Source organism: Xenia sp. Carnegie-2017, unplaced genomic scaffold, assembly GCF_021976095.1.
Source record: "Xenia sp. Carnegie-2017 unplaced genomic scaffold, XeniaSp_v1 HiC_scaffold_24, whole genome shotgun sequence".
In the NCBI taxonomy this organism is placed as follows: Eukaryota; Metazoa; Cnidaria; class Anthozoa; order Malacalcyonacea; family Xeniidae; genus Xenia; species Xenia sp. Carnegie-2017.
Window position 1 is genome coordinate 5,159,810 of NW_025813487.1, and position 14,367 is coordinate 5,174,176.

General features: G+C 32.4%; 1 protein-coding gene across 3 annotated transcripts in view; it reads right to left on the reverse strand.

The window, feature by feature from the left end:
- Positions 1-11,300, reverse strand: part of LOC124451889 — a 61,004-nt gene extending 49,704 nt beyond the window's left edge. The window contains exons 1-9 of one of the 3 annotated variants that reach the window (XM_047002480.1): positions 9,585-11,300; positions 8,990-9,049; positions 6,806-6,901; positions 6,500-6,559; positions 4,790-4,924; positions 3,611-3,862; positions 1,960-2,004; positions 1,147-1,191; positions 132-225 (exon numbers count right to left, since the gene is read on the reverse strand). In XM_047002480.1, coding sequence (XP_046858436.1) covers positions 132-225; positions 1,147-1,191; positions 1,960-2,004; positions 3,611-3,862; positions 4,790-4,924; positions 6,500-6,559; positions 6,806-6,901; positions 8,990-9,049; positions 9,585-11,178 — 2,381 coding nt within the window. In that variant the 5' untranslated portion in view covers positions 11,179-11,300. The remainder of the gene's footprint in view (positions 1-131; positions 226-1,146; positions 1,192-1,959; positions 2,005-3,610; positions 3,863-4,789; positions 4,925-6,499; positions 6,560-6,805; positions 6,902-8,989; positions 9,050-9,584) is intronic. The other 2 variants (XM_047002478.1, XM_047002481.1) reach the window with 2 other exon arrangements.
- Between the last annotated feature and the right edge of the window lie 3,067 nt (positions 11,301-14,367).

Sequence of the window (14,367 nt, forward strand, 5' to 3'; positions counted from 1 at the left end):
TAATTGTTTGTTAAGATCAAATGCCTAAACAATATCATGAACTAAATCTCCACCTCGGAAAAAGTTGCTATGAATGAAACTGCATCATTTTTTTTTTAGTTATGAAAGATAACAAAATATAAAAACTTTACCGTTGGAGGGTATTGAGAATTTCATCCCGAATGTTGTAATCGTCGTTAAGAAACATTTCTTTAAAAACTTTGTTGTTCGTCACATATTCAGGTTCTAAAAGAATATGGGATATTGTCTAAAACGGTCTTAAGTTAGAAAATGTTTCGGAAGCAAAATGTTGAGAAAGTTGCAAACCAAAGTACACAGTAACTTTAACTGAAAGAAAATGTTCGTGACTTTTTCTTTCGCACGAGTTCTACTTTCAGCGTTTACCTTTGAATCAATGGCATAGCAAACCCCATATTTTTTATCCTGCTATACGTAAGTAAATTGTACATCATTAGTATTATTTGTTTCTTCAGAAATTTATTGTTCTTGCAGTGAGTGAACACATATGCATAGCATGACCAAATTTGAGGGCTGAGGGCTTTAAGCATGGAATGCACATATTCTTGTGTTATCTGAGTTGTTATTTCTCGACTTTATCAATAGCTAATGATTTTTCCAAAATTTCATCTTTGTGTCACGTAAAACCCACAATGCGTTCTCCATAGCAATAATAGGTTTTCACAAATCATTATATTAATGAACGTAATATTGTCATTGAAAATTGTAATTACATAAATTTCACTATGAATAACAGTGTTGCAGGGCAGAAATTCACTTCACGAGACGATAGAGCAAAGCGTTCCAAATTGCCGACCTTTTTTTTTCAGGAGTGTGCCAAAACTTTTGCATGTTTGCAACAGTGCAAGTAACATATTTTCAATAAGACTAGATTGAAAATACTCTTCTGTGTTCTTGTAACTCCTTCAAGTTATTCACAATTCATTATTTTATGAAGAAGAAAATAAACTAATTGGCTTTTTCACACTAGCTGTTATCTGAATGTTAAGTTGAAAAGCACTTTATGATGATAAATTAAGTTATGACGATTTGAGACAACCATTATCAGAAATCTGCTTAACACCAAGTGAATACAAAAAAAATTGTCGTTCGGCACAGGTAGTTTTAAAAGTTCAGAAAAGACTATACCTGTTGTATGTGTTTGGCTGTCCATATTTGTGCTTTTCTTTTCATCTATAAAATAGAAAAAATTACATGCTTTTTATTACTGCAACATAAATCATAAATTTCAAACTTAATGCCTATGATTCAATCCAATAATTGATCAAGAAATCTAACAATTACAATGATGTTTATCATTTATACACCTTGAGTGAGTGAGAAAAAAAATATTACTGAAATAATGTTTTTGATATTATTTCTTATTTTCAGAAAAATTTCAAGAAGACGTTTTTCCGAGTCCTTGAAATGGCACAAAATGATAATTATACAAAAGGATCACTAAGGTGTGCAACGAGTTCTCACGTGCGCCATATTATTCCATCTGGTAAAAAGTTGTTTTTAACCATTTAAGTGACATGATGTCCTTTCTGAGTAATGAAATCGAGAATGATATGCGCGGCACAACATGCACAAAGACAAAAACATGAAATGTTCACACTATAGTGATCTTATCTTTAACTACAATACATAAATTTCCCACTGAATCCTGTAACTTTTATTGCTCTAAAAACTGTCTACATGAGCTTTCAATTTACGTGTATCTCACAATTCACCTTATCAATCCACTGACATAGCAGCGTTTCTTAAAAAAGAAGACTCAATATATATTAACTCTGACAAGGAAAGAGCTGGCGAACAATAAATTTATAACACATTGATCAAACCATATATTATCGCAAATTAGAAAATAGTCATAAATTATTATACATAGTAGATTATTTTGTTTGAAATTAAAGCTAAACCAAAAAAACTTTGATAATAAATATCCCTACATATTACCTTTCAGCTGGCGTGGGCATCCCTGATCAGTTCTTTCGCATTCGTCTAAAATAAGACAGGAAAGATTAAATTCATAGTAAAAAAACACTTCTAGAATGAAGAACGTTAATTAAAATTATCAATCATTTATCAAACATCTGACATCATGTCATGAATGCTTAGTTTAAAGTTCAAATCACAATATTTAATATTTAACAATGAAATAAACGGATACAAAATGTTAAAGTTTTAAGAGTCCTTTAATTTAACCAATTTATGACGACTTCTTTGAATTTATTGAACAATTACTGTTACAATCTGAATATCGTGCCACCTTTTTGTAATATCAACAATGTCCATTAAATAACTTTTCTCGGTCCAAAAAGAAAAATTCGCTGAAGGTGTAATTAGGTCTTATAAATAATATGACGTCTGTATTGAAGCTTGCACGAAGCATATTTATTCGGGAACCTAAAATAAAAGTTTTAGCTTTATCAATTGATCGAAATATCTGAGTACCTTATAATTAGTCTTAAATTTATTAGCTACGTCATCATCGAAAGAAATAGTATTGTACACAGGACTGTCAATGTATGCGTGTTCTAGTTGTACGACATGTAGAATATGTTTTTTTATACATTTTAAGTGAGCGTAAAAGCTGTACAAAGAATTGTTCAACAACATTAGCCATTAATAATCAAAAATATAGGTATTGTGGTATTATACAGAATGATTCTGTTTTACATTTTGTATTCATGCTTGCGCGTTTTTGATAAACCAATGTATATATATAATAAACCAAGTGAGTTATAATAATTTGTGAAACATATTCCAAGAAGAAAGTATCCTTGACGTATTTCTATTCGCAGTTAATTTTTGATGGCAAACTGTTTAGCTATATAATTTATCAATGTGATGACTGTATTAGAAAGCGAATCCAAACAGTTCTGTGTAGTGGCGATGGTTCTCAGATTTTATTGTGCAAATATTGCCCTGTATGTGTATGGTTTTGATGAATGGAGAATTTTCTATCGTTGACATTGAGATGAATATCAAGTCAGCTGATTGACAAACAAACGATTCATGGGTAAGCCGCCAAAGCAAGCTTCCAAAATGTTTTATCATATTTGGAGAAGAGCATCGTATACATAAACATAAAACAACCTGTTATACAATGAAAATGCTTATGAGTCAAACATTGGATACGTATTAGTACTTTTGTGCAGTTGTCTATTTTTATTTTATAAATTTGTTAATTTTCGGAACGATCTTCGTTTCATTATTGGTGAAGCTCACTGCGAGCGAAGAAATTTGACAGCTTTTCCTAGCTCACCGTTCAAAAATAGATTGTACCTACATTAAAATGCTAATGTCAGTGTTGAGCTGAATCCTTAAGCGAAGTTACACATATTCTATACTTTAAAACAGAAACTATCACAGTTAAATAAACAAGGACGCGCAACCGATATATAAGATGTATATTTGCTTTGTTTATTATAATACTCTTCACAAATGGAAAATGAAAATAAGTGCTCCAAACTTCATAAATAGATCAATTGTTTTTTATGAAAATTTGGCACGGAAAGTTTTCTTTAAGCGAAAGAAAAAAGTCATTAAAAGATTCTCCAAATTTCTTTACGTATATACAATAAGACAACAACAGCAATGCTACCTTGTCGACGGCCAAAGGCATTTAAATCTTCAAATAACATATTCGCGGTGGCATTTTTTCCTTTCGTTTTCTTGTACTTCAAAAGCATTTCCAAAGGCAATTTATCAATTACAGAGCATATTTTATGAATATTTTCTTCAGGTATGCCCAGAATTCTACCAAGCTCCGGCCATTGAGGATATAATATTTCAGCAATTTCCCAGAGATCACTATTTTCGGAAACATTAATCACTACTGTAGCATCGTGACTTCCTAGATGTACAACAAGATAATAGTTAACCATGTATAATGCCACTGATATATGTGATTATTTTCAATGTCGCTGATATCCCTTTCATTATAAATATAACTTTCGACATGCTTCACGATTTCACAATGCACTAAACATAGTGGCGACCAATACTACCCTTTGCGCAGAAAGTTTTGTTGACTATCTTAAAATTAACCTGTTTAAATGAGGCAAACTAGCTCCCAAGTAGCAATTTCGCTGCGATATGCCCACGAACATCAATTCTGTTGATATATCTACAAAACTCTAATTAATTGACGGACATCAAGCAGAGCCTGTTCGCAGGATAGCTTTTGGATGGTTTCTGGGGATTTCTAAGTACAAAGGTTCCAGAGGGTTCTGGCTTCTTTCAGGGGATTCTGGGCAGGTTCGTTCGGCTTATACAGACATTCTCATTCGTCGCCTTTGATACATTTCTTCAATAAAACGCGTAGTGTGCGCACAAATAATTTGGAAACATTCAGCTCAGTGGGGGAGACTGATGGAGGGAGTTAACTTAAAATTCAATTCTTTGAAGCGATTAACCTCATTTACAGAGTTCCCCCAGTATACATGGGAACTGGCCCAGCGCGTTAAGCGAGCTACCCCGGCTCTCATGTAATTACGTGTTTATGTAATGATGTATTTGGGGTCTTAATTAATACGTTTCAATAATCTCTTCAAAATGACCGCCGCACGCGCGCGAGTGTGTAATAAATGACTGAAGAGGAGAGTTCTAGAGTTGAGATAGACAAAATCAATGCAAACGTGCTTGAAAAACCAAGTTAGTAAATTGGGGGCATAGAACAAAACAACAAAACCAGAAAAAAACAAGAATAACTGCTGTTTTCGTGATCGATTATAAAAAACCTTCGATGATTTAAGAAAAAAAGTCAAATCAATACACTTACCGGAAGAAGTTCTTTCAGGTGGTACATCTTCTTGTTGCTCCTCCAAGAGTTCTTGCTGTAGGTCTTCACGTTGCGCTTTCTGCACGTTTTCCTGTTCATTATTTCGAGGTTCTTCTTGTCTTATCTCTGTCACCTCTTCATTATACATAATTTAAAAGAGAAAAAAATGTTCAAGTTTCTATTAATAGCAATCTATATCAAAATCTATAGCAATCTATATTTAAATCTATAGCAATTTATATCCAAATCTATAGCAATCTATATTGTAAATAAAAACAATAAGGTCACTATTCTTCCCAAACTTTCATGATTGTTGATAATAACCTTCCACACAATGGATACTTACTCTAAATCTTAACATCATGTCACTGCTTATGGTTAATGAAAGTGAAATCAAATCAAATTTCTCGTGACTCAATGATAAACAAAGTTCTGCTTCGCGTGCAATAAATCATTCATCCAAACATTTAATTAATATCTTAAAGAAATTTGATTCAAGTCAAAGCAAACGAGTACTGGAAAAAATTAAAACTTCATTTCTCTGGTAACATTCATGACAGTACAGAAAATAGTACTAAAGATTTGTCGTTAATAAAAAAAATGGCATATCTAAAGCAGTATAGAGCAATTATTTAATACAAACATCATGTGGAATTGAAAATTAACATCAAACAGAAGAGAAACGAAACAGATTTAGCAACTTTTGTGGGAGAACATGACATGTTGGTCACCAGGCTCTCCAAAGCCATGTTTATACTACTTACAGGTTTATAGCTGACCTGGGACCAAGTAGCTGGTGTAAACATTGAACAAATCAAGAGTGACCTCGTACTGTGCCACATTAACCAATGGGACTACTGGGATTTTTTTAACCCAAAAGTATTTATTTCAAAATGAGATTGAATTTAAAAAACAACCATGCAATACAAAAACAAATGCTGCTGAGATAAACATAATTAATCATAGAAAAATACAACTGCAAACTGCCAGGAAAATATGGACCAAGATAAAAATCAGCTTGTGTAAAACAATGATATGGACAATCCAGACTCAATAAGTTTGTGCCCAGGGGCCCAAAACACCTCAATGCGTCTCTGACCTGGGACTGACTTTTCAAACCCAGTATTGCACACAGTTTTAGGAACATTGCCCTAATTAGTCAGAATAGGGTACGTTGCTGCATTAGTGTAAATGCATTTACTAGTTTCCATGACAGCTGCTTATAATAGAGCCGACAATGGCAGCTAGCCAATATTAGTTCTTTTAGATATAAATGTAAACAGTTGACTTGATATTGCTAAATAGTGACTGTTATACTATCAAGAACTGTTAGAAATTTAAAGTACTTAAAAGCATTTTGAAATTTTGGCAGATGTTAAAATTTGGTTGTTGAATTCTCTGTGGAATGAAAAAAGGATTGAAGCTGAACTTGATGACTTCAATTTTTTAATATTCAAAAATGATGTTATTTATGCCAAACCGGCTATTTTGATGAAATAACTTTTTTTAATTTTCAATGGACATAGTTACAAGCAACTAAATAGCTTTGCAAAAGAATATTGAGGCCAGACATTTAGGAATATTTTGGCCTAGGTTGGTTGCCATGTAAACTGCTCTCACTCATAGGTCAGTTCTAGGCCAGTTTTATCAACAAAACTAAAGAGTATATTTTGAAATGCTTGATTTTTGCAATGTATTGTGATGACTTACCAGATGGCTCTGAATTCATAACTGCTGTGGTTGAAGTGTCTGCATGGGAAGATTTGGTTTCTAAAAAAATATTAAAATATTTTACCAATCAAACACAAAGAAATAGAGTGGAAACACATTCATTTAAGTAAAGCATAACCATCCAGTAACATCAGTTTTACTTCATGTCTATAAACTAGGGGGACATAATCCCAAGAAGAAATAATATAAAAATGTCATATATACAAATACAATAATATTTGAGCTAGTAGCTGATCCAGGGTTAGGCAAAATAATTTATAACCACTAATTTTAAATTTAAAATACCTTTATATAAAAGTAATTTCCAAAGAATAAATATTATCCAATCAATAAGTCGAAGTAATTTATTTTGCCTATAGCTGAATCCGCCCCTGGGTTGAGCTAAAAGAGACAAAAATGTTCAAGTTTATATTTATAGCAATCCATGTCCAAATCTATAGCAATCTATGTTGTAAATAAAAACAATAAAGTCCCTATTCTTCCCAAACTTTCATGATTGTTGGTAATAACCGTCCACACAATGGATACTTACTCTAAATCTTAACATCACGTCACTGCTTATGGTTAAAGAAAGTGAAATAAAATCAAATTTCTCGTGAATCAATGATAAACAAAGTTCTGTTTCGCATGCAATAAATCATTCATACAAACATTTAATTAATATCTTAAAGAAATTTGATTCAAGTCAAAGCAAGTGAGTACTAGAAAAAACTAAAACTTCATTTCTCTGGTAACATTCATGACAGTACAGAAAATACAACAGGACATTCGTCTTTAATAAAAAAACGGGCATATCTAAAGCAGTATAGAGCAATTATTTAAGTTTGAAAATTTGTAATCGAGGCATTTAAAACATAAAAGATAAAAGTTTCTCCGGATTTTAAGTGATTTTTATTGAGCTTTCGACTCGTTGCTTCGAGCCTTCATCAGAATGAGGATATTTATTTACAAATAAATAAATATCCTAAATAAATAAATATCCTAAATAAATAAATATCCTAAATAAATAAATATCCTAAATAAATAAAAGTCAGTAATATAGAGACAACAATGGCAGCTAGCCAATACTAGATCTTTTAGATATAAATGTAAACAGTTGACTTGATATTGCTAAATAGTGACTGTTATACTATCAAGAACTGTTAGAAATATAAAGTAATTAAAAGCATTTTGAAATTTTGGCAGATGATAACATTTAGTTCTTGAATTCTCAGTGGAGTGAGAAAAGGATTGAAGCTGAGCTTGATGACTTCAATTTTTTAACATTCAAAAATAATGTTATTTATGCCAAACCGGCTATGTTGATAAAATAACTTTTTTAAATTTTCTATGTACATAGTTACAAGTACCGTCAACTGGGGTTATTTGGGACTGTTTTTACATATACATTTGAATAAATGTACCAAGGAATGAAGTATGAATAGAGGTTTTAGTGGTAAAAGTTGAATAAATAATCACAGTTTTCCATCATCCTCATTACTGCATCATTCATTTTATTTTGTCTCTACACTTTTTAAAAATATGCTTGAGTCCCAAATTATCCCATGTGGACAAAATTGGGACAGCCTTTGATTTTGCTATATATTCTTAGTTTTTACCAGCCAGGATTATATGGGACTTTTTATGTTTTATAATGTTCTCCCAGTTATGTTTTTCTTATGTGCAAGCTTCTAGGGTAAATTGGAAAAAGGGTACACTTCAGGAAAAATACACTTTAACTACAATTAGCCAAGTAATTACAGATCAGAAATCATAAATGTCCGTATTTCAATTTTAAATTGTAACTAAGTAACATACAACATGGCAGCCTTCGAAGCAGTGCCACATGGCAGAACTTTGAAGAAAAAAGTACAAGCTTTAAGAGGTGTGGTTCATCCACGGATGTCCCAAATTACCCCGTGCAAACCTCTAAGTCAACAACTATCCTCTGACGAAAATACTAGTCCTCAGAAAACTAAACCGTTCAACTTAAATTTCAAAGAGATACGTAGTGTAACAAAAATTACAGTGTTTGTAAATTTTACTATTTTCGAAGCATCGCAACAGCACAATTTTTTTCGTGTCTTGAAAAATGCAGCAAATTCAACAAATATCAAAAATAAAAGAATCATGAGATAAAATATTACTATTCAAATGTTTCACTCAACTGAGCAAAGAAAAAAAGCTTATTGGCTATGTGCAAAAGGAATTTTTTAAATAAATCAACTGAGTGCTTGTCAAAGAGTATGGAATGCAAAGAATTAAATATTCGTCCCAATTTACACCACTGTCCCAAATAACCCCAGTTGACGGTAACTAAATAGCTTTGCAAGAGAATATTTAGGCCAAACATTTAAGAATATTTTGGCCTTGGTTTGTTGCCATGTAAACTGCTCTCACTCATAGGTAAGTTCTAGGCCAGTACTACCAACAAAACTAAAGAGTATATTTTGAAATGCTTGATTTTTGCAATGTATTATGATGACTTACCAGATGGCTCTGAATTTATAACTGCTGTGGTTGAAGTGTCTGCATGGGAAGATTTGGTTTCTAAAAAAATATTAAAATATTTTACCAATCAAACACAAAGAAATAGAGTGGAAACACGTTCATTTAAGTAAAGCATAACTGTCCAGTACCATCAGTTTTACATCATGTCTATAAACTAGGGGGACATAATCCCAAATAGAAATGATATAAAAATGTCATGTAGACAAATACAATAATATTTGAGCTAATAGCTGATCCAGGGTTAGGCAAAATAATTTATAACCACAAATTTAAATTTAAAATACCTTTATATAAAAGTAATTTCCAAAGAATAAATATTACCCAATCAATAAGTTGAAGTAATTTATTTTGCTTATAGCTGAATCCACCCCTGGTTTGAGCTGAAATTTAGATTTGCTAAAGGTGAATATCTGTTCAAAATTCATGAGTTGTAGGCAGTTGTATAGCAGTCAGTTATTTCAAATGAGTGATCTTTTGGAGTTAACAAAAAATGTTTTGATTTCTTCCCTTAAATATCCATCACTCAAACCTTTCTTCACACTTGAGAGTAAATCTGTCTTTAATTTATAAATACCTTTCCATTTCAAGTTTACTTCCATGGCATCATGCTCACTGCTCCCTTTGATTATGTAAATTATACTTTCACTTGAAAGCAAAGCCACTTTTCCATTTGCATGATGAACAAGACGAAACAAACCATCAAATAATTCTGAACAATATCCTGTATTCATCAGTATTACAGACCATTTTATTTTAATTTTTTTGGTTTCAATGGAAAAAGTTTCAATAACAAGCTGTGATTTGTCCTCTTTAAAATAAAAACCTTTGATAGAGTTGTCAAAGGGAGTGTAAATGACTCGAGTGTATGCGTTGATTCCTTTAACCTGTGGATGAAATTTCATCTTTTTAACAAAAGTTTTATCCAACTTAAAAATGATGAGTTGGTAAAATCGACCAGATGACTTTGCTAAAATTGCTATATTTTCACAGGATGCAATGGACAAACTTTTCATTGCATTATGAACTGGTTCGTGTTTAACTTTTTGTACAAAAGAGTTAATAAGTTCACCTTTACTGTCACACACATATATATTGATTTCACTTCGTTTGCGTTTAGAACTTTTAACTGTAGCAAGGATAACTTTGTCATTGGGCGTGACAGCTAGAAAAATCTTACTAAAGTTTTTGTCATTAAGAAAATGCAAAGAACAATTTTGAACAATTCTGTCTTCCAAACAAAGTTTCAACACATAATTGCCATTTGGATGGTCTTTACCATACAAAAGTAGATATACCATGCCATTTTCATCAACGTTCATGCATTTTACTTGTCTATTTTCAACATTCAGACGTCCTTTACACCATGTTCGAAACTTTTCGCTCTTTCTGTCAAGCTTTTGCAATTCATTTCCATCAAAAACAAGTAACTCCCCTTCTCTGTTTACGATCATTTTCTTGTAAAAGAAATCAATATTCTTACGAAGGTCAGTTGTGTACCAAGGTAGTGACGTGGCAGTAATTTCATTGATGTTCTTGAAAAAGAAAGGATGAATCAACTGCTTGCCATATTGAATCAAGGGCCATTCCATAACATACATTCTCTTGTTAGTGTGCTTAAATATGAAATCGGCCAAATTGCCGTTGATATGTATTACATTGTCAAGGATTTCGTCTTCTAAGTTATTTTGAGATTCGGCCTTTACTTCCGCGACAACCGATGAGTTTAATTCTTTCAGGCATCGCAACAAATCTCTTATCGCCAACTCACAGTTATCCAAGTGTTGAAGAATAGCGCTTGCTATGTGAATCTTGCTTGCTGTTATCTTATCTTCGATGCTTAAAGACGCATCATCAAATGCTTCTTTCGCTCTCTTTCCAGCTTCTTCAAACAACGGTTTAGATTGAAATAACGATGTTGTTTTTTGCGGTGTTGACGACGATGGTTGCTTTAGAGCACACCCTTCCAAATGTTTTAGCTTTTCAACTCCGTCTTGAAAGATAATAAAACTCTCGCGAAGATTTCTTGGCGAATCCTCGCGAAGATTTTTTGACGAATTCTCGCCTAATGTCACCAATTTGTCCTTGAATTCATCGATAGAATATGTTTCATTTTTGCCTTCCCAAACATCAACAACTATGCTCAAAGCTGATTTTATTCTTGCTTCCATCACCGTTAGAGACTGATAGTTGTGCTCAAAGAAAAGGACCAGCGAAATTTAATCAAAATGTGGCAATAATAGAGTGCTGTAATATCGGTCGCCACGTTGGTACAAACTCCATATTGCATACAGTGTCACTCTGAGCATTGAGTTCTATAATAACTGGAGCGGCTATCTTTACTGGGGCGAGGTCGCCAAAAAAATGGCGGCCAACGGACGTATTTCCGCTGAAATGATCGCTTTGCAGAAAAATAATATTCTCGACCTCCCCCTGGTGTCTATAGTAAATTATAAAGAATTTTTCAAAAACAAACACGATATCACAGAATATGGATATCGTTAGTTCCATATTCTGTGACGATTCTTTTGGCATTTCTTTTATAATGCCAACACTTCAATCGTTCAATTGTTGGATGTCGTAGTTTCCACAAAAGGTACATATCGCTTCCCACAGGTGAGGTAGTTGTTTGTTTTGTTAGTCCGTCAACGATTGAAAAGCAATTATACATGCACTTGAAAAGCCATAAAATACATATAAAGATCGTATTTTTAAGACTGACTTGAACGCCAAATATACTGATGTTTTCCTGTTTTGTCTATAAATTTCTGCATACTTTTCTGTCATTTGTTAATGCATGAAATCGTAAATTTACCTATCTATTTGCAAAATAGTTTCCTAAAGCAAAAAGACCCTGCACACATTTTGCTCTGTGAAAAGTATCAAGAAGAAATGATCAGCCCCAACAGTACCCATGATTTGGAGCAGAGCTTGTTATGTTGTATTTGCTGACAACATGCAGGAAGACCAAGAAGTAAAGATGACTGGAAGATGTTATTGATCAGGCAGAGTCTTAAAAAAATGATAATGCTGTAAAGATAATTGATTTATTGTCTGCCTTATCCAGAGTTATTTAATTTGATCATGGTCAAATTCTATGGATGGAGACAATGGATTCACTAATGATGCCTTGAATGCTTTGAAGTTGAAGTTCATGAACCAAAAAAAGATGGCAAGAAGGTTGTGTGTTTTTGATGCTTAATTAAATGTCAATTCACAACATATAAAATGGAAAGGCCATAAAGTTTGTGTCTATGTAAACATTTGTACTGAGATTGATGATGACTTGATGCAGATGTGAAGCATTAAACTGAATAAGCCATTGGGTTTTATATAACATAATGTTTAAATCATGGCATATCTTTATCAAAATATTTTAGTTGAGTGTTGTTTAAATGTTACTAATATCTAATGCACTATACTGAAGCATTAAAGATTCAGTGATGAAACCTTTAAATTTACTGTACTGTATATTCTTATATATTTCTTATATTTCTTTAAGAAACAGTTTGAGCTTATTTACCTATTAGAGTACAGAATGGGATTTATCATATGCATCATTGCTGCTTTTTAAATAAATGTTTTCACTTTTCAAAGCTTTTCTACAAATATTTTGCTTCTTATTTCTTTTCATGAGATTGATGATATAGAGGTAATATAATCCAATAACTTTATAATTTCTAGAAAGCTGTTAAGCTTCTAGCATAAAAGTACACTATAGGTATTTAATTCATTTGGTTTTATTGCCTTGTTATGACATATCCATATGCATTTCATCATTCATGTATGAAGAAAACACCAAATGTGGATACTCAGAGAACAAAATGCACTACCAACTGCTTATGAAATTTATTATTGAAGTGAAAACTGTTTTAATCATTCAAATTGTGCACTTATATTGAAAATATAGGAAAAACAAAACAAAGTGAAAAATAAGGGTAGAAGTATTAAAACTAAAATGAATTATAAACACCATTGGAAGCATAAGTGTTTTGATGATTATTTGCATTTTGCCCAATTTATATATCAATACAACAAAATCAAAATGTGCTACAACTTTACAAGTATTTGATGCAGTTGCACTTCAGAACATCACAAAAGGTTACTTAAAGTAATTTCTATACAATATTGTTTGTTTTCATTTACCAAACCTATGCAGACTTGAGTCTTTTGAAATTTAATATGAAACTCAATTACAGAAAATACGTAAATATCCAGAGATTTAATATTTACTTTTTTAAAGAAACAAGTAAAAAGAAGCAAAATAGCAATGATAAAAAATAAGCTAACTTCTCTCTCGTGAACCACTGTGGAGATGAACTATGATATACTTTTTTGTATAGACTAAAGAGTTTAATCGATCAAACAAGTTTGACGCTGGTAAGAAAACGACGCATATCTGCATTCATAGATGTGTAGCCGACATATAGCTCTTTCATCGATAGTTATAAATACATCCTCGTAGGAGCCGATAACTGGAAAGCTATGTTGACTCGCTGTTACGAATTGTAGGTTTTTATCGTGATTTTCATCAAAAAATTGCTTGCCGAATCCCAAATACACACATACATTTTCTTCACTCTTTCCTCAGGAGGGAGTGGGAAATTGTGAAATTTTCGGAAAAGCGGTCAATTTCGGTAAATCTCAGCGGCAACGGACGAAATCCGCCATTTTTTTGGCGTCACCAGATATCTAAGGCCGCGCTTGAGATAGCCGCTCCAGTTATTATAGACCTCAATGACTCTGAGTGAAACTAAAGAGAATTTATGTTTAAAATTCACGTTCTGTTGAGCACACTGAACTATAATAGCTGGGACTGAGAGGCGATCCTACCTGCAATACAAACCTAATTATTTTTTAAGCCAAATTTGAGCTCCAGACAACAAAACTCAGCTCAACTGTTCTAGAGATTTGTTTTGCAAAAAATTTGGGGTTAAAATATTTCTTAGAGAGGTTAATGATTTATTTAGAGAGACGAAATATATGAAAGTTGGGGATGATACTCCCTGACCCACAAAAGAAAATTCATTTAATTTATGACTGTTTTCCATCCAAATGTTATTCAAAATCATCAATATTCACATATGAAATTCTTACCTCTCATGGCGAAATAGGCGGAATGTCATTTTTGCAACAAAGAATGAAATGTATTAAACGTGAGTGTTAACTACGGTGGCCGGTACGGGTCACCAGAAAAACAATTTAGAAAGCATAACAAACAATAATAAAACATCACTCAAAATCATACTACACATTTCAAAATACTCACTACATATTTCAAAATACTCACTACACATTTCAAAATACTCACTACACATTTCAAAATACTCACTACACATTTCAAAATACTTGCTACACAT